Source organism: Rhopalosiphum maidis, chromosome 3, assembly GCF_003676215.2.
Source record: "Rhopalosiphum maidis isolate BTI-1 chromosome 3, ASM367621v3, whole genome shotgun sequence".
In the NCBI taxonomy this organism is placed as follows: Eukaryota; Metazoa; Arthropoda; class Insecta; order Hemiptera; family Aphididae; genus Rhopalosiphum; species Rhopalosiphum maidis.
Genome location: NC_040879.1, coordinates 3075194 through 3102285, shown reverse-complemented (window position 1 = coordinate 3102285; position 27092 = coordinate 3075194). Strand labels below are relative to the sequence as shown.

The window sequence follows — 27092 nt, the reverse complement described above, 5'->3', positions numbered from 1 at the left end:
AAAATAAATAACTAAAATCGTTAATTTTTAGTTAGAATACTCAGAATTTAGACTTATGATGTATTTATAAAAATATGTAAAAATATTTTTATAGTTTTCAGGTTGATAAAAGAAAAACTCATGAAGAACATTATTTTATTCTATTTTTAAGCTTTAGTTTTTGAAACTTTAAATTTACGTTTCCCTGAAATATTTTGTTAAAATTTATTTTTCACTCATTTTTTTAAATTTATTTTCTACAGTTTTAAATATCTACAGAATAATTTACATGGGAATGGGATTTTGTATCACATTTTCAAGGTTTGTATTTAATCAACATTTATAGAAAACCATTTTGATATGTCTTACAATAGCGTAAAAAGAGTCAAAATATTCAGAATATTATATCATGTATAGAAAATGCTAAAATAAACATTTAGTGAATATTGCAAGTACTACGGTTATTCAAAGCCTGCCCTAAAGAAATATTAGAAATGCACATATTCACGCAACTAAAAATTTTTTCCAGATTTATCGTTCTCTATTATTTGTAGTAGGTACCACATTTAAAATTTAACAACTACAAATAATACATACAATTAATAATATTTTTCCAGATTTTACTTGACTAGTTGTTCGAATATAAAGTTCAGTAATATAAAAATAAACATAGGGATAATATTTTTTATTTAATTTAATATTTTTTTTATAATTATATTGGATTATTGAACTTTCAAACATAAATTCTAATGAGGCAATAAAAATATAAATATTATAATTTATGACTAAAAGTGTGATGTGATTCTAAAATTTACGCGGTAATAATTGATCATGATAATATTGGTAAGAATTAAATGCCAGAACTTTGGTTACTGTGATTTATGACTTGACACTCAAATAATTCACGCAATCTATAAAACACTAAGTGTAACATTATCACCATTCATTAGTCATACCTGAACACCTGACTATAAATACAATTTAAAATATTTTAAACCATTGTTGTACAATTTACACCTTTAACAGCAGTCCATGCATTAACAAATAATGATAATAATATTATCAATGTTTATAACAAATAAAAATATTTAGCTGTTTTCATTATAATTCCTAATATTTTGAAAAACATATGAACCATTAAAATTAGTCATGATTTTTAATATTTGTATGTACTGCATAAAATTTATTCTAAAAAAAAAAAAATAAAAATTTTATAAAAATTATTCTATTTCCGCTTCTAATATTGAGCTTGTATCTCAGTTTAAGGATTTAGTCATTATTTTTGACTCTAAATTAAATTTTTCCCCACACACTGAAATGATAAAGAATAAGGCTAAGCGTAACTTGGGTTTTATTAAGCGCACCTGTGGCTCATTCATAGATCCTATTCCCTTGAAAATTCTATATTGCTCCCTTGTTCGTTCCCATCTAGAATGCTGTCCTCTTATTTGGATAAATAATACTTCAAAATAAAATTTTTCCCTAGAATCTGTTCAAAATAATTTTCTACGTTTCATTTCCTTATAATTTTTTAATTGCTAAAAATCAACTAATTCAATATTCAAGAATATAATTATTCCGGAGTGCAAATTCTACAAAAAAGTAAGGACGTAAGGTGACATATTATATGTGTATTCAACACGTATCACGCTTAGTTCTAAGAAAATATTAAATATAAAAAAAAACTCTTGTACTCATCCCCGTACTAAGGTATTAAGATATCATAATATTAATTAATAATATTTAAGTAAATAGCTAACGATATCAAATCAAACATAATATATTAATATCCATTTATGCAAATAGAATAATAATCTCAAATTATAACTATTAATGTCCTATTTTTAAATTAACTCATCATTCACCATTCATCATTATGGCATTATTCTATAAATTAATTTATTTTTAACTCATTGCAAATGCTGCAATGTCTGTAATTCATATTATATACATTTTATTCATATGAAAAGTAAACAATGTATTATTATTTACGAATTAGATATATATTTTATAAAAAATTATCCTGTATGTGCCTAAAATTGGCTAATTGAAAGGTATATTATAATCATTGTTGTAAAAAAAAAAAAACTAAATGTTAAAAATGATAAAAGAAAACAACTATGCAATACCTCAAATTAAAAGGGCTGATATTTTAGCCGTTCATTTTTAATGTACCTATGTGACATAGCGTAATATATACGCATAGAACTTCAATAGGATTGTCAGAGATTTTCCAAGTATAATGAGTAAGAGCAATGCTTGTATTAGAAAAATAATCAAACGCGTTTGTTTCTAAATAGTTTTTCTAAAGAAATGTTTGGCTTACAGGAGTCAGGAATGTCCACAAAGCACCCTTCTTAAAAAAAAAAAAAAGAAAAGAAAAGAAATACACTACATCAAACAAATATGTAAAAATTAATAGAATGCCAAAATTCCGTATTAGTGGGCAGGAGGGATAATATTATATTATTGATTATCGAAATTATAATGTAAAGAGAATAATATACCAAACCGTTCAAACAGAACAACAAATTAAATTAACATACTTACCGTTTATGAACGCGATCTGGTATTTATATAATAAGATTCAATATTTATAATTTTTATAATTTATAAATAAATGTTTCAGTTTGTACCCCTCGCCAAATTCTTTTGGTATGTTCAAACCACACGGGTTATACAAACCTCTGGATAGACTAATGAGATACGAAGGAACCAGAGATGGTGTACCTAGATACCACCCAAGTTTGTCTATTTTCAAGGTAAGCTATGTGTTACGTGTATTTTCAAATTTATATATTATAAAGATGATAAAATATTTTACTTGGGTAGGAAAGTAATTACATATTATTATCACTTATGGCTTAATAAAGTGTGAAAAAATATCATTGATTATATAATTATATAGTCAATGATAATAAGTGTCAAATTATTAATTGAGGTTTATAAGCAATGAATATTGAAAATAGGTCATGTACAGCTCAGAACATAAATTTTTACCTATACCTCGAAAATTAACTATGAATAAAATAAAAATATTTAGCTTAAAATTTAACGTATATATTTCATAACAAATATATCATAATGTCATCATAATTGCACAATTATTTAGGTTTAGTAATAAGTTACTCATAAAATTATATTTTAATGTTTTATGAATTATTACTAATAAACAATTTTAAACTTTTACGAAATTATATCATTTGATTATAATGATTTAAATATTTATTTATCTTAATCATTTAGATTTAATTTTTTTAATAATATTAAGTGATGATGAGATGTGATTCGTGATTAATGGTGACAGCCTATAATAATTATTCGCGATTAAATTTCATATATATATAATTGAATAATATAATAGTTATAAATTATATATTATAGATTTCATTTAAAATGTTGGACATTTAAATTAATTTTATAACATTTGAATTGTTTAAAAAAAATAAATTACATTTAAAACTTTATATTTAAATTAAAAATTATGTGATAATTTATTATTCTAACAGTAAATATTAATTTTTGCTATCTGGATCTAGTGTAGATACTGCAGTTTGAACATTTTTTCTTACTCCAATAGCCTGCACAGTTACTAATAAAATACGATTATAAACGATTATATTCTATCTGCATTTATTACACGGGCCCTGTATTATTGTTTTTAAAGTCGATGATTTTATTATAGGAATAATTTTCGAGTATGCGTGTGCTATACATTTATATGATATATATTTTGTGTGATTATTTCAAATTTTCAAACAGTAGACGCATTCTTACACAATATTTATGAATTTATGATTAAAAAATATCACGTAAAGCCGTTCTATTATTTACGTTTTAAATTTGAAAACTACCTGTCAAGTATATTATTGGAATATATAAAGTATAGATGTGACTGCCTACTGCCTAGTATATGTGCTTTGGTAGAGTAAACAAGATTTTTAACAGCATTTTAATTATTATGTAGATGAATAGTACTAAACATATTTTTTTATGATATTTTCTATTAAATAATCGACAATAATATTGGGTAAGGGATTAAAAATATTTTATCGGGGCTATAGAAAAATAAATGTTTCTAAATTCATGAAGTGTTAAGTACTAAGTATTTTATTATAGGATTGGAAATATAGACACGGAACTGCAAATAAAAGGAAAAATTCAGAAAATAAATTTGTTGTATATTAGGTGACGTGTGCATGTATCTCGTCATTGCGAGTTTAAGTTATTGTTATGGTGTGTTAAATGTGTTTCAATTCAATGATAAATTATTGCATACAAAAAATGATTCTGAACGGACATTGTCTGTCAGCCTTTGTTTCTAAGGATAATTTATTATAGTATTTTTATATTGCTATTTTTAAAATTGTTTTCTATTAATAAAGTAGGGTAGGTTCAATTAATATATCCAAATACAATCATAATATATTATAATTTTATTTTGTCCTTATTACAATTATAGGCTAATACCGATATATCGCAAACCTAAAGTATGAATAGGTTCGTATTATAAATAACTCAAAATTAATTTAAATATTTAGAAAATGTCATATACGTGTAATGTTAAAAATTTTTTGAACAAGTTTTAAAAGGATTAAAGTTAAAGAACCGTTGGTTACACTTACAAATTAAAAACACACATTACATTGTGAATACTTTATTATTTGAAGACTGTCGACCACCTTGTCGCACATTTGAATACACACAGCAGTGTGATTGTCATATTAATAATAATTGTGGAACATAACCTTATCATATACATTATATACAGACATGCAGTTACGAAAAGTTTCAAGGTTTGACGAACAATATGTTTTAATCTACAACTAAATAATAGAAATCGTTTGAGAAGAAAATACATTGTTATTTTTCATTAAAATACAAATGTCCTCAACATTAGAATTTCAATCACTCGAAATGTAAATTAATTTAAGAAAAACTTTTTTTTTTAATTTTCAGTAGAAAAAAGCTTTTGAGAAATTTTATTAATTTTTAGACTGAATGTTTTCGTGATCCGATTGAATTATAAAACAAATTAAACATAAAATATTAAAAAAAAAAAATCATGACTATTTTCGATATTTTTTTATTGGAGTAAGAACATTTTATAAGGAGTCTTGTCTTATATTTTCAAGGATTTTTACTCAAACACAAAAAAAAAAATTTGAAATATTTATTATGCGTAGAAAATGCTAATAAAATATAAAAATCTCATGTAATTTACTTTTGTGCAGGTTTTATATTCTTTAAAAACCATGCACCATATGATACATAAAATAATTAGGTATTTATTATTTGATAGGTTAAAATAAAGCAAAAAAAAAGAAATACTTCAATAATTAGCTACAAGATATAATACGAAATAGAAAATATTTATAGAAATTTAAAAATCGATATAATTTTATTCTCTATAAAAAAAAGTAATAAATAACATTGCGGTTTTGTTCCATATGGATTGGAATTACAATTTCCCACTAGTTTCTTAGCAGATGTTAGAATGTTTTTTTTTATTTTATGCTGAACAACTTTTTTTACATCAATGGATGTCACTGAAAGAGATCGGCTACAATATATTTAGTGAAAACATATCATTTATTTCCTTTGAAAAACTTAGTATATATTTTAAAATTATTATATATCTAATTTTACAAGGTACCTACTTATTACTTATATTTTTCTGGAGCCTATAATTACTTGATTTTTTCGTATGAATAGTAAGAAGTAGTGTATACATAATATATATTAAGGCTACATTACAATGTTCAATTTATATTCTTCAATCAGAATATACTATTTTGTATAATAATTACTTATTATAATTGAAATTAAACTAATATCAGACAAATGCGTAAACATAACATTTCGGTCTCGGTATAGATCTATTATAATTAGGGTTATAAATTTAACGATTTCGCTAAATTACATGAATTTCATTCTGTATTAAAAATAAATTTTATTAAAATTTGATTCAAGACATAATCATTCAAATTAAGAAATTTCATTTTACAAAATAATATGTTTGCACAGTGTTGATGTTTGTAAATAAGTAGTAGATATAAAATATACATATGTATATAATAACTATTTTTCTTGAATATTTGGATGGGAGAAAATTTGGAAATTATTATTATGTAAATAATTTATCAATTATAAATAATCTAGACTGATTTTTCATACATTCCTTTAAACAATAGGTATATTATATATAATTTTTTGATGTGACTATAACTATTTTTTTTTTTCATTACATATGACGTGTAATTTAATAATTTTATAATATTTAACGTAGGTTCAATTTTATTGGTAAGGCGGTACCTATATTCCGAGCCATAAACATAATCTGAACGAATTAAATCTATAAATTTGATTTCGCGTATTTTTTCCAATTTTATTAGCGCGCAAGTGTAGCCATCATGATGGTCTTTTAGCGCGCATTTTTTTTCACAGCCCTGCGAATATAACACGATTGTACGACGGCAGGAACGGCTCGTCGCAGACGTCAACAACAACGGCCGTCGACTCGCGCACGCACTATGAAAAAACGCTGTGACCGCCGCCGTTGCTCGTTCAGCCGGCGCGACGACGACGCGCAACGGTACGAAAACCCAACCGGTTCGGAATGCTCCGGCGAATGCGACGTAAGAAACGACAGAAACGTTTCGGTTTCCACCGATTCGAATATCGTTCGCGACGGTCGCGCGACGGCGGGAGGGGGACGCGGCCGTCGACCCGGCACGAACAACAACACTGCACGCCTAGAGCGCCTATGCCGAAACGCGTTCGGACCGCTTCGCCAGTCAGTCGCCACCGGTTGCACGGCATTCGGCTACGGGTTTTCACGTCGTTCGCGCAAATCACCGCAATCGCTCCGGCGTTTTCGCACCGTCGTCGTTCGATTTTTTCCGCGCAAATCTCGCACGTTATACTACCCCCCCCCCCCCCCCGCGACAACCCGGGGCTCTGTTCGCGATCGATTCCGCCGGCCCCGATGGAGGGGTTCAAGGACCAAGTGATGAACCTGTTGAACGGCAGCGAGGCCCTGTCCGGCGAAAAGATAATGTCGGTCATCAGCGAACTGCAGCCCGTCCTGCCGTCGCTCAAACATCTGAAAGTGGTGAGTGTCGTCGTCGTCCAGGACCGCGTTGTTCCGACGACCTGTTGCTCTGGATCGATTAATGGTATTTCGTGTTATCAATATTGTCTGTCGTCAACATTGCGGTTTAAATACATAGTTAATAGATAGTTGACGGGCGTGCACGGTCGGTACTACGAGACCCGTGGGGCGTTTGCTACAGTCTTTTTCTAAAAATAGTATCATCTGGTTGTTAAACTTCTATCTCTCTCTCTCTCTCTCTCGCTATTAATGGGAGGTGATCGTATGCCACATTTTCCCGACAATTTTGCCTACCCCCTACAATAGACCACCCCGATTCACTGCTTTAAGTCGATTTATGTATTGATCTATTAATGAGTATAGAACTGTTGCCGTGTGATTTCGTAATACTGACTATAAGAGTTATAATAATACCTAATACCGTATCGATATTTTCCGAGTGAACAATGAGTGATTAGTTTAATGAATAATCAGTAAAGCAATAATAATAATAATGACGGTGGTAATTACAATATTGCCGGTTTGGGTGGTCGATCATTTGGGATTGTCATAGGTGTAATAATTTCATCAACGTATCGAATTCATTTGACGGCGTTTTTGTAGATGGAATTTATGACGTCTTCCTGGTTGCCAATAGATTTTCTGATTGCGCAGTTTTTTCGCCATGTGGGAAATTGTCTGGAGAAAGAAGTTTACCGTCGTTTGTGCAAAAGGTTAGGTTAGGTTATCTGTCACGGTCTGCGGAGTTCCAAATAGTCCATAGATGATTAATAGCTTAATTTGTGCAGCTGGGCCGCACGTACCTTGTGGTGAAGCTGTGGGTTTGCTTCGCTGGAAAAGGGGAGACGTGCATTTGGGGCTCTCACCTCCGTCAAATAGAACCATACGGAGGACATGAAATATTGAAAGATTATGGTCATTTGCACCTATTTCCCTTTCATTTTTAATTGTGTGTACATTATAACTCATTAGTGAAATGTATTGTGCTATATAGCTAAAGACAGTGTAACTTTATGAATACACGATTGTTTTACATTTTTTAAATGGTAAAATACTTTAAGTCACTTGCGATTTAAGAGACAATTAGCACAACGATAGTGTTATTTCTTATTAGTATGTTCAGGACGTTAAGGTTTATTAAAAATCAATGCGAAATGCGAATGACCATAACTCGATTAACTCGCTTTCAAATTTATTTATATGTCTATAGAAAATGTTTTATCTTATTAAATCGTGTCCGACCGTAATAAGCGAAATAACTGTAAGTACTTCTCGGATCCCATAAAAATTAAAAGTACAAAACTATGTTTCCAAGTACATATTATAGTTCTGTAATGTTCTCTAACGGACATACCTAAAATATGTGTCGTGTTTTTGTTCGTGCGCGACAACGATCGCAAAAACGATAAAACGTGTTTCTACAACGCGAATACGACGATGTATTATCTAATATATATATATATACATTTCAACTATTCATTAGCTATACGGAATTACTTCGTATTTTTAAAATCATAACAAAAAGAACAATTATCATTTTAGGGGCCTATTCGTCGGGTTTGGCGTACACCCCATACGCTTTGTGCTGTGATGGAGGGGAATGGGTTTAACGCGCGGCATTTGCTTGATCTTTTTTTTACGCATTACGACGAAAACGGGGAGACCGGGATCTTGCAATACTGCAGTATTTATTTTATAAACCTCGGTGGATAAATCTTTCGTGCCAATTATACTAAAAACACGACAAGAGCTGCGGCTCTTTTTATATTTATCGATTCTAACGTTCGTAAAATCCGTCACAGAAGATCGTAAATTTATTAAAACGATAAAATATGTAGGCCAATTGATCTCTATTATACAACAGTTATAATTATAGCAGTTAAGTATCGAGATTGTTTTGTAATGTTTAAGCTGCGGCGGTGGCGGCGGCTCTAATTATAATGAATGACGATGGCCCGGACGGCGATAACGGTACATAATCGATAACGACTGTCTGCGACGTTGATAGAAGTGCAAGGCAGCGTGAATTAGAACTAAATTCTAAATTTTTTTTAAACAAAATTTTTCAAAAGATCTCACCGTCGGTTCAGTCACTGATTTTTTCGATTCTAGTTCTTAAATCGGCGCCAATTGTTTGATGTCGATTTAGCCGATTGGGGTACCTACCTACAAGACTAATACGTAAAATGTAAACTAATATGTAATAAATATGATATATAATAAGTCATTCTCTTTCAGTCCTGTCTGGATTATGTTTTTAACCGTTATCTTTGTAAGGTATGTAGACATAATAATCTGACATATTTTATTTACCACCGTCTCGAAACACATAAACGCAGATGTATCAGTTCAATATTGTTATATAGCTGACGATCGACTATATAGGACCGGTGTCGATTGAAAGACTATCTCACCTGTAGGTGTCAGATTTTAAAGTGCCACCCTTTATTCTTCTTCTATGGTACTACTTATCACGACAAAATAATTTTTTCTTTAGCTATTTTTTGATCGGTTGCTATTATTTTTATTCGCTTTCCACTATTATTAAAAAAAACTGGCTTAAAATGAAATAGTTCGTTTTTAAATCAATCAGAGTAATTAGCCTTACTAATTTTTATTCACCATACTAGTGTGTACTAAATTGATTACTAATAAGTAAAACATTTCAAACTGCAAATATGAAATCTATTAAGTTATAACACGGGAAACACAAAAAATATGATTATGCGTCGGGATGTATTATAGGTATACTACTGTACGTCTGTACGTGTATTTTATATAATTTATACTGAAACGTAATACATTGAACCGGGCGCTGTGGCCTTTTTAAGATATCAGTATATCGCTGCGATAGGTGGTATAAGTGAAAACATTAATCAATTGTATCGCTACAATATAATTTCCAACGTCTAAAGCGTTTAAAAAAAGTTATATATATATTAGAAAACAACTAAGCTTTTATTTTATTTTACCATTAAAATTTGTCCATACAGGACAACTGCCTCCTTTTACCCCTCCCCTTAATAGTAAACATTGCTTACAGTGAACTAATATTATACAGCAATGTTTAGTATTATTTTGTAATATTATACATTTATACTGTCTCAAATACATCATCCATTTGTTGAAACTTGAAAGTATAAGATTACGCAAGTCGTAAATATTAAATGGCAATAATCCGTGTATGTGCGGTAATGTGGTGGGAGGTTGGGATGAACACGTTTTAAAACGCCACATGGATCTCCTCATCATATTCGAGGAGCTACGTAAACCAAAGCCCGCGAGCGGTTTTACCGCGATAAAAAATTACAGCTTCAACTGTTTTGATAAAAAAAATAAAAGTAAATGGCTTATTGGTTAGGTACGTTTTTTTAAATGATGTTCTTATTCACTTAACCATAGAATTTATTATATGCTTACAATAGTTAATTGTAATTAATATTCTTCCCCTTTGCATTTCGATCAATAATAAATGAAATAATTATGCCGAATTGTATAAAAGAAAATCGATTAATTTCAATTAAAATTATTTAGTGATGAACTAATCAATATTCATAGATAATTAAATAGTGTTTAAGGAACCATATTAGCTTACTATTGAATATTGATACATTAAAGGTTTAGGTAGGAATTGTTCATACAACTCGGAATTATAATAATCTGTATCGATTTTTTTTGTATCACAGTGAAATAATTATTGTTTGATACAACATAGTAGGTATATTAGTAAATAAAACGTCAATTTTTTCAGTTTTTAGTATAAAAACTTGAAAAATTCAAGTCTAAAAATGAGTAAACATTTTTTAAATTTCTTCTGCACAAAAATTTTAGTTCTTCGAGTTATCGATTTTTTTCAATGTACGTATATTTATATTATAAATCATAACATTTCTAAAATATAAAGACGCCATTAAAATTAATGATTCTGCTGCATCATTTTTTTAAACAAAACTATTCAACCAAAATATACAGCTGTTACCATGACCATATTAAAAGTTACAATTTTGTCGAATTTTCTGCCCACCTGTTTTTAATTATAAAACCCACTATTCACGATAAATCGTAAGTATGTAGGTTGGTTCTAAATGTAAAATTCACGAAAATATAATATGCACTAATTATCAAATTTAAACTTGTATATTGAATGCCTCTTTAATATATTTTCAATTAATATTCAAAATATATTTGAACAGCTTGACACTGATGATTACTGATGAACGATATCTAATATCACCTATATAGAATTCGAAAATCTGTGTAGGTATATAAATACATACCTACATAGAGTTATAGGCTATACCCTATAGGTTATACATTGTATTCAAATTATACTTAATTTAAGTAGATTAATTACATTAGCAATATTTTATTTGGCATTATCGTTATCTACCGTAGTTCGTAAATCGTGTTTTTCATTAACTAATTGGCTAGATTGCACGCTATAACAAGCCGAGTTATTGTAATGTTATGCAATACGGTAGGTATAAAAACGCTAGTGTATAAAATAATAAAATGTAAGTATAAATAAATTGTACAAACACATTTGGTACAATGAGGTAACTATATTCCGTTATATGACTCTTCAGACTAGGAATGTGTTATTCTGAATGAATAATAAAATATGCTGTATAATGTATATTATTATGGTAACTGATAACTAATAACTATATGGGTGTGGATCGTGAGTGAATAATATTAATAATTTTATAAAGATAAGTGTATATTAGGCTATTTTATAGATATCAGTCTTATCAAATATATTATTTAAAATTCATGACTTGAATTATTAGAAGACCTATCTAATAGAATAATAATATTCTATATATATATTTTGAAGCGAGTTTTGAAGTAAATTTTGAAGATTGAAACCAAAAGATTATTTTCGATTTTCATTTTTCAAGTATAGTTAGGAAAGATTTAATTTAAGCCGCCAAACATTCGTATAAATATTAACAATCGTAAAGTTTTCACATACTTATATATTAAGCTTTGCACATAATTGATTTTCAAACCGAGATAATTGCTTTTGAATTTAATATAATAATATTAATATATAGGTACCATAATATAACGAAACTACATAGTTGGTAATGTAATACGAATTGCCCAACACACCGGAACTTGTACTCATCCATCTTCATTAAAAAACAATATATTAAATGTTTACTAATAATCTGTACAAAATGAATATTAATTAGGTATATCGAAACGTGAATATTTATTGATCATTGATTATGCGTATCAAACAGTTATAACAATTTTAATTACAATATTGATTTTTTTTTTTTAGTTTTTTGTTATGCGAGGTAAAGAATATATTGGCTATATTCATATTTTCCAAACTATTATTTAGTATTTATTACTATTTTATTAGTTTTAAAAATGTATTTACTTTTTATTATTTCATATATAGTATTGATTCTTACCCATTTGAGTACTATTTAGTGATACTGTTTTGATTTTTATTCTAAGACTTAATTGATGATATCATTTATGGTATCTAATAATATTAATATATAAATTATTGTTTGTAAATAATAATAATAATAATAATAGTACCATATACCATGTATCGTTTATAATGTACAAATATATGTGACATTAATGTAGTATATTTAAACTCTTTTAAATTAATTTTTATATTTTATTACAAAAATTCGAGAAACAACTGGTTTTGTCAAGTTGTTTATTCAAGTTTTCTACTCCATAAATAAATATTTAATATATTTTAATCTTTGTTTATAGGTTTATAATAAATTAAGTGTTTTAATTTAATTTAATTATAGATTTAGGTTTTATATTTTCATTCAAAACTAAAATAAAATGTATAAAATCGTGAGGAATATTTTAGTCCATAAAATAAAATCCGATTTTATCATAATTAAAATGTGTTATTAAAGCCTGGAATGCGCTAAAAACGTATAAGATGTGCATACATTTATGCCCTAATTATCATTAAAATATATTATGCTATAAATGTTTGTATAAATTCAAATTTTGTTTAAAAAAAATGTTTAAATTTAATTAGCTAAAGAATTTATTTAAATATTTTATATTTAATTAAATTAGCAACTATAGCACAGTACTGAATATGTTGACTTTGTTTTATTCAGTGACGCATGTATTGATTAAAGTATTGTCTGTAAAATCAGATCTATATTGATCATCTAAACAAAAATGTATTATAAAAGAATACTACGATTTTTTATACTGTTTTATATAATTTACCTTTTTTTACTTAAGTAAGCGGGTTTCTTAAAATGCTTAGGTATTCAGAGGAAAAGTTGTCTAGTTTACGATTATTTTATTCATATATTTCTGCTATTGTTATTTAATAAATATTTCGATTTATATTTATTTTACTTTAACATTGATATGTTTTTATTAATACTAAATGAAGACAAGTTTAGTATTTTATTTTAATTTGTTTAGAAAAATTAATTTTGTTCTTTATTTATTTACTTAATCTCAGAACGAATTGGTTGTACAAGGAATTTTACATTAAACGATGTTTTTGTTCTTGGAGAAATAGGATTAGTCGAATAGCTTTATGATGTTTATTGTTTAGTCATCAGATTGTCAATCATTGAAAATTGAAACTTTCTTCTGGCACGAAACAAAAGTTCAATTGATTGTTTTTCAAATCGACCTGAAATAAAGTTTGTTATACCTGCGTGCTTAGCATATATATATATTTTTTTAAATACTCAAAATGAAAGAATTAACTTTGGTTACCTATTTATTGAAGTTCCAATTATAACGAATAATAATGATATTTCAATATAACTTTTTAAACGTGAAAGAATTATTGACATTTTAATCGAAGTAAATATCATGCCGTATAATATGATATTATTGATATCTAATCAATACAATTACAATCAATAAGATTCAAATAGCTAACCATGGACAATTTTTTTGTGTAATCGATTAAATTTTAAATTATGTATTTATCTAAACTTATCGAGTACCTTTACGCTATATTATTTTAATCACCTATAGCCTATATTTTAATATACTGAAAGAGTAAAAAATATAAACTAAAACAATGTAATCTTCAATTGGCTACAGTTTACAACCATCGGCCAAAACATAGTTTATTACACAAGTTTATTTTTTTAACTAAAATAAAAAATTTTTAAATCATACATTCGTATCGTAAATACAATAGGTGATGACCTTATAACGGGTTTGTTTTTCTATAATTAGTATCATACTATTATACACATTGCCATAAAATAAGGAAATGCGATGAGCGGCTTCGCTATGTGTTACATTGTTAGTGCAGCAGTGTATAATATTATACAATAATGTAACGACAATAATATAGCGATGAACCGATATCCTCGTAAATAAATTATAGACTATACGTATTAATCGCGTAAGAAATTTAAATTTTAGTGATTAGAATTTTTTAACACTTATTGTTACTATTATGTATTGGTGTTTAGATTCTGCGGGCTACGCACGTATGGATTATTAATACGGCCATGAAATCTGAACGATTATACGTATATTATATTATTGATGCACCTTGCAGTGTGTATATTTATTGTATGATGATATACGGCATACGTCATCGAAGACAAAAAAAATGTATAGCGTGGCAACAGTTTTTAGTTCTTGGGTAGGTCATCGCATAGGATGCGTCATCACACTGTCCCGGGAGCAGGTGTGTGATTATTACATTTTTATAATATTATCATAATTTACATTTTAAAAACAGACTATTGTACTATATAAAGGCGATTTGTTGATCTTCGAGTGATTGAAATGTAAACAAATATTAATAATACAGTATATAAGAATAATCTTTACATAGGTAAACTATACTCTACTATTAATGAATGACTTTGGTAATAATATTGTCACATTACACTGACTCACACGAATAACTGGTTTATAATATCATGTATAATGTTACTATGGTCAATACAAATACGCTTATGTCGACTCTGATTATAATTTTACATTTTAAGTATTATATTAACTCTATAATATGTGACACTCATGTTTTCCTGTATGCTACAACTATTTGTCATAAAAAATTAACGAGTTCAATCGTTCAGAAATAATATATGTTAAATTGAAATTAAAATATTGTATACATTGACAAATTGGTACCTAAAGTAAAAAAAACATTTGATTTTGAAGTTGCGCGTACACTAATTTCTACTCTGAAAATCATTTTTGTAGAGAAGTTTTCGTTGTGGTTGAAAAAGTAATTTAAAAATTTATTCTGTACATACAGGTCACAGTGTATAGCAATTAACGCAGCATAAGTCCAACGCAAAATTCAGAATAAAAACTAGTTTTTATAGTCTATATCCTAAAAATTCACAAATGTTTGTTTGAAAATTGATCGCCTAAAATTATTTTCTAGCATGTGATCAATATAACTAGTGTGTGGGTTTACATATGCATACAAATAATATTGTAAACTGTAAACTATAAATTATGATGCTTGGTTGAAAATAGTTTTTTAAAATTACTGTAGATAATTTCGGAGTAACTATTTGACTATGTAAAATATAATCGTAGTTAGTAGGTATACACAACTTATTGTTACTTATAGATATATGTATCATAACTATAATTTAATTACGTAATAAAATTAAAAATATCATTTTAAGTATTAATTTAATTGTTAAAAATTGAAAAAAGTTTACTGCAGGTAGGTACATATTTATATAATTTATATTGAAAATATTACAACTAGACGAAGTTATATTTGGTGGTAGCAAACACTAAAAGTCTGAAAGCGTTATGTAATCGTTGTCTAAGCTTATAATTTATAGGCTTATTATGACTTAAATGTCAATTTAAAATTGTAATTATGTGTTCTTAAACTTTATCAATATTCACAAAAAATAATCTTGTTTTCAAATAATCGTTGTCACTCAAAATCACGAAATAAATGAACAAATGTTCTTAACTAATTAACTTTGTCAAACATGTTGATTTTCAATATTCTAATAATAGTAAAGATGTATTAGAAATTATAATAAGCATAGTAAAAACGCAGAGAGTCGAGGTGTTTTAACAGTTAGTTTCGGGTATTTGTTGTTTCGCTTCGTTTACCTCGCGTGAGATGATGTTTTTAATATTATATATTTGAAAGCACAACCATCAAAATATTTGAAATCAGAACATATTTAATTATTTTAAACACTGAGCTAAGCTATTTATTTAGTTTTTCAAATTTAGAGTGTTAAGGTTGATAAATTCTGTTAATATAATATTTCGTCTGTGCCTTAAAATACTCATTCTCAGACCAATTTTTTATAAGTTACTTCTCCAGTTCTAAATAATAATTACTAGCTTCAGATCATCTCGGTTTAGATTATTTAAGTAGTATTACACATTAGAGTTAGAGTTTCTAATATCAGACACGCATTTTGTATTATGACGAACGGCTGGTTTGTGTTTCGTTTACCCGAAAACCATAACGTATACAGTGTGCATTTAGTAAACAATATTAATCTTGTCCGCTGTTTTTTTAAAGTGTGTTTATTATAATATCGATGACCGAAAATAAATATTAACTGAAAGTAATGAGAAAATATTATTTTAATAAACAAAATGTACAGTATACATAATATTATGTACGACCATTGAACCTTAAATTTCGAGACATATTTTTGTCGAGTGTATTGTATTAAAATTTTTACCATCCACCTACCATATGCATTAGGTATTCAGGTCAGCTTTCTCTTTCTCAGTCGAAAATGAAGTCCACGTAGCGGTATAATATGAGGCTTCAAATAGATAATAGACGGAAAACATTTTCTATTATTCGTGAATTTCGATCCATAAAAATCGTATATTGTTTTCTCGACGGTGCATAATATATCTATATGTGTTTATTATATGTTAAGTTTAAAAGAAGTTTAACCCACACGGTTTATTATGTTTTAATATTCTTGTATGTCTTGTATTTTTATGTAGTCTTTCTCGTTTATTTACCCTACTTTAGCGATAAAAAAATATTTGTAATTTTGCAATTATTTATCTATGTATAAAGTTGTAAAATAAATAATGAAAATAACTTAATAATATCCCCGATGACACGAAGAAGATTGTATTTTTTTAAATATTTTCTAGACACGTGATTATTTAAATACTGAATAAGTAAAATACTTTAAGTATCTTTTAAAGAGATTTATTTTTTTAAATTGTAACTATTCTAGCTTTTTTGTAGTTTTAACAATTGTTTAGTTTAGATTTCTATACAATAATAGATATTTGTATATAATATATGTAGTAATCTTACGTTATTCTTAGGAGATCATAGGCCATGGCAATTTTAAATTGAACAGATAAGTATTTAACTTGTTTAAAACCATTTAAATGTAAAGGTTTAAACTATAGTGAAAGTATTATAATTACCTTTTAGATAATGTGGTAAAGTTCAGTTAAAAAGGATTATATTATATTATATTATTTCAGCTTTCTACTACTAATAATAAAAAAATGAAATATTTTGAAATTGATTTTTTTTTATGAGTACTTTTATACTTGGTTAGAAAAAATAAATATATATATTCTGGGAAAATAAACTCCTTTCTAATACTTTTTAAATACGATGATTTATCATTACTTTCAAATAACCTATTGCCAATACAGTTTACTGTATACACACCATAGAACAATAACTCGACTGTGTTATGTGTTAAGGTTAGTGAAGCGAGACAAGTACTCTGCAATAATAGATAAGGATTTAAAAAAATTACAATAGTTTTACAGAGAATTGAGTAAAAAATCATAAGTAATTTAAACTGTTTGAATTTTCAAATATGTTTCTTTCAGAATAGATTTTTTCAATATTAAAGTTGACTTAACATTATAATAAAAGATTATGTCGAGAGCTGAACTTCGTTGAAAATATATTATCCGTTAAAATCGAGGTTAAAATAAATATCACTGAAAAAAAAAACAATTCTTTTACTACATGTTTTCCGTGTACCTATAATATAGTTATTCATAATAGTAATATGTTTGTAATCTCATTTGATTTTAGTATCTGTTAATATTTTATAGTTCATTTGTGAATAGTTAATTACAATTTTAAATTATTCTAAAATATATCAAATTTTATTTATCTCTTTATACGATAATAAATAATATGTGTCTATATAAACGAATATAAAAAGCGGAAACGACTAACTTATATAGATAAATACAAACCTGTTCAAGATGAATAACACTGTGATAAAGAGAGATAACTAGAAAAGAGTGCAATGTGCATAAATGTAAAAAAAAACAATAAGATATAATATATATCATATATGATATATAAATAGGTGAAAAATATAATATTATTCACCGTTTTTTTTTCTATAGGCGATTGTTATTTAAACACATTCACCATTCACATATACATTACCTACGCGTTAAGTATAGTATTATTATTAGTAGTAATATCTAAGTTACATTATATAAATACGAATAATGCATTTTAATAGTCTTCTAACTACTAATCGCTCTGTTCTCTACAGTTACAAAATTTAATTTCTATTTATATATTTATTTAATATTAATATTACTTTATATACGTAAGGTTTTTTCAGAGTGGTGTGTACAGGAAAAAATAAGAATTAATAATTGATGGTTCATTTTACTGATGACGTAATTGTTATTTAAAATGTTGAAAACTGTTGAGTTTGAATCAATTTTATAAATTAAAAAAGGTATAATAATTGATGTCTGAATCATCGGATATGTGAATATTTTATAGTAATTTATACGAGCTGTTGGTAGGTATTTAAGTAAACTACACATCTATTAGTAAAAATTGACATTTAGATATTTATGTTTTACTTATTCTTATTTAATTGCATATGAGTTATTTTTAATAAAAAATGTAAGTAATGAATTTAATTTAATTTAAATTGTCTTTTCATGTAAATTGAAAATATAAATATTTTCGAAATATTTATAAATACACCATTGTATAATTAAAAAATCGTATAAATAAAATAGTTTAAATGTACAAGGCTTGCAAACAAAGTGAAATTCATTCTTCACAAATCTTATATTAAATATTACAAATGTTTTAATTCTTTTAACTTTGTTGTTTTTAATTGTGTAAATTAAATTGCATTCAATTTTTCGTATAAATTGTTCATTTGTTTATTGGGTACTTTACAAAATTAATTGTATGCACTGTTTTACCCAACCTTAATTTTGCTGTTAGTTTATGAATAATATTTAATAACCATATAGAACAGAATTATTTACTAATGCGTTTTACTTAAAGTGTAATCAAAATACGTTCATTAAAGAAAACCCCAGTGCTTTATTAAATAGGCACCGGCCCTTTATGCGTTTGAAATATCCGGTACATATTCAGATTAAAATTAATATCAATTATATTAAAATCCATATAATTAAATTATATGAATTTCAAGATTTCTTTATCGTTTTAAACTTTTGAAGCAATAAAATAAATATTAGGCATTGAGAATATTTTCATGATGCTAATATCTAAATATAAAATTACATAATTAATGATATTATAAAAATAATGCCAATTTATGCCAAATTAAATAAATTGTAGCCTAAGAAAAAAAACAAACTGTGAACATGAAGCACCACATGATTTAAAACATTTTATTTAAATTCATAATTTGTATATTTTTATATACTTAATATTTACTATAAATATAGTAATATATCTTAAAGTCGGAACATTTCTATATTTGTCGACAATTTAATTGCATAACATAAACATTTGATATATTGCGTAGGCACGTTTTGAAATAACTGTTACCCATTTTTCAGTTGTCGTGACCACCGTGTAGCAAATATAGGTGTATCGTATATTCGTGCAGTACCCATGTTAAGTTAAAATATGTGTTATGTCGACAGCCATGTATGGCGACCGATGTAAAACCTCGAATTGTGTTCAGAAATATCATATTTTTGAATACTGTAAATAATTGTTTAACGACGATATTTAATAAGAAATTAAACAATAAACATAAATAATAGTCGTTTACGATCTCCGTTTAATATGCTTGTAAATTATTTATATGATACGAGTGTTGGCAGCAGCATATCATTTTTAATTTATTAATTACTTCATAAAATTCATATATCGTATTGTTTATGTAGTTCACACTTACGAAAATAATTTTTATTGATTTTAAAGTATATGGTAGAGGCAAGTTTAAAATCTATTTTTTTGTTTTACAATAAAACTAATAACAATTTTGTCACACTTTAAAGTTTAAAGCGTGGTATTATAAGTCAAACGAAACAGGTAAAACATGATGTTTGTGAACTTAATACTATGAAAGTAATCTTTGTTCAAATAGATAATGAGTTAAATAAATAATAACATTGGTACTTACTTAAAAACTTAAATATTATTGTTTGTTAAATATATTAGTGTATTAAAGTAATGCCGTTAATCGTATATTTGTTTAACATTTTTAAAATTTATTATGGTAAAACACTGATTATAAATGTTGAAAAGCCACGTATTGCTATAGTATTTTTAATTTTTCGTAAAATTAAGACCATAATTCAAATTGAATAAATTCAAGATAAATTTAATACTTAATAACTACTGTATAGTTAAGCATCATTGTTATCTTATTTGCATAATTTATAACTGTAACAATATGTGCAGCATTAGATGACTTTTTTCGTACAAATTTAAATCAGTGGGATTGTCGGTATTCGGTGGTAGTGATTTTTGACAATAACGTCAATAACAATAATAATAATAATGAATAAGAAAAATTCAATTACAATACAATACATATTGTGTAGCAGTTTATTAATTTTTTAGTATATTTGATATTCGATTATACTTGTATAACTTGTATATAGTTGTTTAAAATATTGTGTTTTATATTGATTAACAGTCCTATAAATCTGTAAAATAAGGGAAAATATTTCTTGAGCAATTTTGTTTTGAACTCATCATATAGGTTTTGTTTTTCGAACTCAGGTTATTCTTTGGACGCAATCTGATTATTTTTCAGATTGTATGCACACACTAAGAATGGAAATGTTAAATGTGGAATTACGTACAAAAATAATGAAATAATAAAAAGTTTGTAAAAGATATTATATTCAGCATATGAATTAATCATTATATGCTAATAATATTTTTATAATGAAAATTACTCATAAATATTCAATATACACATTATTAATACGAATATGTAAAACGGAAGTTTAACTAAATACAGACTATACTTTTGATTTCTAGTAGTTAGGTTTAGGAAAACTCACATGACCATGGTCAAGAACAATATTATTTATGTTGGAGCAAATAAGCAATTGACATAACGTGTTTACTAAATGTCAGGTATTCAAATTAATCCACGAGCTAACAGAAAACACTTAACACATTTATTTACCGTTGACCATAGGCCATAGACTATTAAAATATTGATAAACAATCAAATGATCATAAAATAAACTTTTCTTTTGGCACTGGACTTGATTTGTCAAACCTGAATACGAAAGTAATGTTGACGTATATAGTGTGGTGTATAATGTACAAATAATTCTGATTTCAATGTCATAACAAATATTATACTCTGAAAAACAGCTACTTAAGCCTATTTTAATCAGTTTATTTAAAATTTATCTTTACTATCTAAATGCTATTATTCCAATATAATCAAAAATGAAAATATAAAATTGATTAAATCCAATATAATTTCACTTACAAAATTTAGCAATCAGTGTTAGATTTCATTTTTACGAATTAAATTTAAATATCAAAAATAAACATATAATAAGTTTATTGTATAATACTACGTAATATACCATATTATTCGCATAAAATAGTTTTTTATGTACATTTTAAATTACTTTTATATTCATTAGGCATTATCCATTTAAGCATATTATTGTTGAAAAAACTGTTTTTTTTTTTTTTAAAAAAAAAAATCAAAGATATTACCACAAGAAAAACAGTTTTGTATAAGCACAGTATTTCAATAGTCTCGATTTTAGAAATGTCAGTTATATATTTTAACGAAAACTATCGATGTTTTATTTTTTTCGGTATAATTGTGATTTAAATTACGCACACATTTATTTAATTATGTATTATTTTTCAAACTTTTAGTTATACTAATAACTGTTATATTCAGCGATTAACTAAACTGTGTATAAATGTAAAAATATACGTCATATTATCATGAACATTGGGTACCAGTATTTTGATCAATGATCATATATTTACAATGTACTATGTCCTTGCCGTTTACTTTTATTCTTAAAGTATTATTTTATTAATGAGCACGTTCCAATTCATACAGTTGAAATAATATAGTTATCATGTTAATTTTGTTACAATATTTCGAATGGTAAATCAATCTCATTTAAGTGCTTATATGTTATGCATATTTACGTATGCTTAGGCTGTAAATGGCAGATGAGTTACCCATGGTATATAGGTACTATATTATATACATATATATTTTATATAGGTACTCTACAGTATAAGCGGGTGAAATTCACGAGCACAGAATTATATAAACATTATAAAGACTCATCTATATTATGCTAGTACGTCTTTAGTAGTGGATCTTTTAGTTAAATAGTGCAACACATAAGTTAGTTAATTATAAAACATGAAATAAAATCTATTAATTTTTTTTTATCGACCATGAATACAATTTGTCATTGGTGACTGGGCCATTAGCATTACATAATATAGTATTTGGCATTAGAAATAAATATTTGGATATTAACATTAATAACCGTTATTGTTTTTTAATAAATATTACAATAGTATAATTTAGTCTTTATAGTAATAAGATATAACTCAAAATTATTATCTAATATCGTACTCGAATAAAATAAAGGAGAGAGAGCAAAGACCAATTCATAAATCATAATATCTTATAATATATTTGTGTAGGAAAGCAATAATGTGCCTTTGTTAAAAATATATATATATATATATATTAATTTATTATTCAAGTAGTGGACATCAATCAAATATTAATTATCGCGATAGATAAAGAAACAAACAAATAACACCTATAAATACTATTATCACGAGTCAAGAAATATATTCACGAATAATTTATTGGTACATATAAACTATACACATTTATAAATTTATATTAATTGCTTTAGTTTCTATAGCATACAAATTTAATATAATTTATAGATTTTATGTAATGGTAATGTGAATATTGGCAGCTCTTTTTAGTTTTTTTTCGATTCGTTACCCGTACATTCGTTTAAATAACTTTTGCTTGAATACGATGTTTTACACAATTTTTATTTAATTTTTAATATTTGAATTATTTTAAGTGCAGTATATTTATTTTATAGCTTTTAACAATTTGTATTAAATAATACTTTTTTGAATAAAATACTTAAGATATAACTATATAGATTTTTTCACTGAGCGTCCGAGATATTTACACGCAGAAAAACTATATCGGTATCCAACTTTTGTTTTCCCCCCCGTCCAAAAAACTATGAATGACTGCTGAACGAGTGGGAACTGTTTACCACTATATTGCCATCACCCGGTCCTGTATTGTTTATTCACCAACTTTTAAATACATTATATATAGATTGGGCCTCTAACCGCCCTGAATAGCTGGCCTTAGGTCCACGGAATCAAACCATATATAACATAACCACCCACCTCTTGCCTGCCTGTCACGTTCTGCAGCCTCTTTCTACTCGAGTATCGTTTTCACTATCTTGTAAAACGACAGCCTTTGTGTTTCCGTCCACGCTTTAATCCGTCGTCTTAACGATGTATTATCTGCGTGACGAGCTCTTGTCAGGGCCTTTAGAATCATATCGAATCGCAGTTGCGGATTAATATCTTACTAGGGGGATCTATGACTTAAAATGGCCTCTAAATTTAATAAGATATTGTATAATCTTAATTTTTCAAATTTTTAGAAAATATATCTGTTGATTGTAACAGTATATTAATACATAATATTATATTATAGTGTGTAACTACAAGCACTGTCATCAAACATTTGAGTATTTAGTTATAATTTGTATTTAAAATATATAAATATTCACAATTGTAGGATTGGACGTTTATATGATTTAGATTTAGCTTTTTAAAAATCATACCCACAAGCTGACTATCACAAATATTATAAAACACTAAAAACTAAAGAAGTTATGCGATAACAATATGACAACATATTATATATATATATATATAAATTGATTTGTGTGAAGAAGAAAACCAATCCACATCATTATTTGATAAATATTTATGATATAAAAACCGTATTTTGTTATAATATAAACGGAATTAAGAATAGGCACATAACATGATGAGGTTAGTAATTTTATTTTGTTATTGTTTACATAAACTCGACGAATAACTATCATCGATGTTTATAAAGTTTAAAACTTAACTTCGGATGAATAGGCATTACACTTCTTTTTCATAATTAACTATTCAATATTATTTTAAAATATTTAAAATTTTAACTAGTTTTAACCACTCTATCCTTTTGTCTGCAATATTACTTTTATTTTTATTAGTATTTTGTTTCTTATATTAATCAGAGATATCACATTTATAACCATTAAATTTGAAATTTCTGGGACTTATTATACATTGTACCTGCTGTACGTGTCGTACCAATCACGCATAGTCGTTTATCTGCAATTATTGAGCTATAATTATTGTAAAATTTAAAAAACTCTAAAAGAGAATTCACTAGCGATATTTTTTAAGAATTTAAATACAGGCCATATTATAATTATTACGTGCATATCGTGTGAATGTGTGCGTAGTAATTGTTCGTTATGTTTTATTCATTAGTATGTTGTGCGACTATAATATTGTATTGTGTAAAAGAGATAGCGGGGCGCTCCCGCATTTACACGCACGTGTCATCGATCAGCGGTTGATAATTATTAGTTTTCACTAAAAATCATGTATTTTTTATCCATCAAGTTTCTTTGAAAACTTTTTAAATTTTTTATGAAGTTTATTCGAATCGATCGTCCCACTGTTATGGTTTATTTTTAATTTTTATTAAATTCTGTCTATAACTTATGTTCAAAAATTCTTTAATTTTTCGGATTGTTTGGATAAAAAGTTGGTAATCTTGTGCGTTTACGCATAGAATATTTTCGGTTAAATATACGTATAGCTCGTAAAAAACACTTTTAGTAAAATGTTACTGCAACTGCGGCAGAACATAATAAATAATAATAGTTATCGAAAAATTGTTTATACAGTTATGTCAATTCGTATGCGTATGTGACTATTGGCTATAATAAATCGTCAGTTCTGCATTTTGTGTGCAACACTATACGATACATTTCAGGAGCTGGGAACAGTATTACATTTTTGGTAGCCCACTTTAAAATAAGTATAAATAATTAATGCAATAAATTATAGTAAAATTGCATAATATATTATTTTTAAATTTAGAATTCGAGATTTAACAACACAGAGGTGGAAACTAAAACTGTCTTAAAAAATAAAAACAAAAATATTTAGGCATAATTTTACTTTTTATAATTGTCTCTAAATACAAATCGATGGTGAACTTTTAAATTATTAAAGTATCTTCATTGTTAAAGTTCCAAATTTTAATAGTATAACAAATAATTAATTTGTGGTTTAATTTTCTTTTCTAATATAAAATATCAACTCAAACATGTCGAGTTATAAGACAGCGAAATATGATGTATTATAAATATTGTAAATATGGTAAAAAAAATCCTAAAATATTCACTAAGAAAATTAGTGTTTTAAAATTCACAATATATTTTGTTTTTACTCGGCATATTAATAAAACGTAGTATACCAAAACAAATATAAGAATGCATACTAGTTTGAACCTCCGAAATAGTTTCTACGATACATGAACATTTTTTTATGTCTAACTAATATATACCTAATAAAAATATAATATTAAATTGTATTGCAAAATATTGACACGCACATAAATATGAAAAAGAACCTTCATAATAAGATCGAATATAGATAAGGAAGTACACAATATTCATTTTAGTACATAGTAATACATCAAAATAACAATCGCAATATTGTCTATTATTGACAGAACTAGATCGTATATATTATATTTTATTATTTTACACGAGTCGTCGTACGTTGTGTAGAATATAAGATGCAAAGCAAATTAGATCCTGTACCTAGTCGTCAGTCGACAATCGTATAGGCATATTTTATACAAACAAGTAATTCTTATTTCGTTTCATTTTGATTTTTACTTAAATAATCATCAAGTATGAATAAAGGTGCGCTTGATAGTTTTGTTAGACCAGTGCCAAAAAAACCGTCTACTAATGCATCATTAAATCAAAATAACGAGAGTCAAGAACACAGTCAATCAGCGTGTAGTACATCGATTAATGCATCCAACATCGTGAGTACTAGTTTTATTGATATAATTATTGGAACAGTTTCAAAGTAATTCATTTATTACTATCAATAAAAACATTTTTAAAAGAATCTAATGTTTAAAATACATTGTTTATAGCAACAAAGTTTTATATTTTCCTGTTTGAAAATTGAATAAAAAAAAACTTTAATTTCAATATAATATGTTGAACATTAAAATGGTTGGCGTAATTTAAAGAAATGTATGTGGCCTTTTTAATTTATTAATATGTACATACTATATTTATGTGCATTCGAGAAACGGACCGTAGAATAATTTCAGCAGTAGAAAAAAAATTGTTTGTAATTTCATTACTTGTCTGTAAAACATTTATGGAAGAGTGAATTTCTATTGTCATATCATTCGCAAAATCCTAATTGCGTGATCTATCATCTGCTGTCAACTATGCTATAAATATTGTAAAAAAGTTGAATTATACATGCGAAAAAAAGCAATCTAATCATTTTCAAGCATCTTACAATAGACTTGTAAATTATATGAATTGCATTTTGAAGTTGGAATTAAAATTCGTTGTTGTACGAATAAAAAATATTAACGGGATAATTATTATAGTAATTACTTTAACAACCCCCTCCCTCCTCTACGCCGACAAG

General features: G+C 26.6%; 1 protein-coding gene across 2 annotated transcripts in view; it reads left to right on the top strand.

Moving 5' to 3' along the window:
• LOC113559603 (calpain-A-like) overlaps positions 1-27092 on the top strand; it is a 43171-nt gene that overhangs the window by 6148 nt on the left and 9931 nt on the right. Inside the window, exon 2 of one of the 2 annotated variants that reach the window (XM_026965344.1) lies at positions 2609-2741. In XM_026965344.1, coding sequence (XP_026821145.1) covers positions 2609-2741 — 133 coding nt within the window. Of the gene's footprint in view, positions 1-2608; positions 2742-6770; positions 7094-27092 lie in introns of those variants that run through there. The other variant, XM_026965345.1, reaches the window with a different exon arrangement.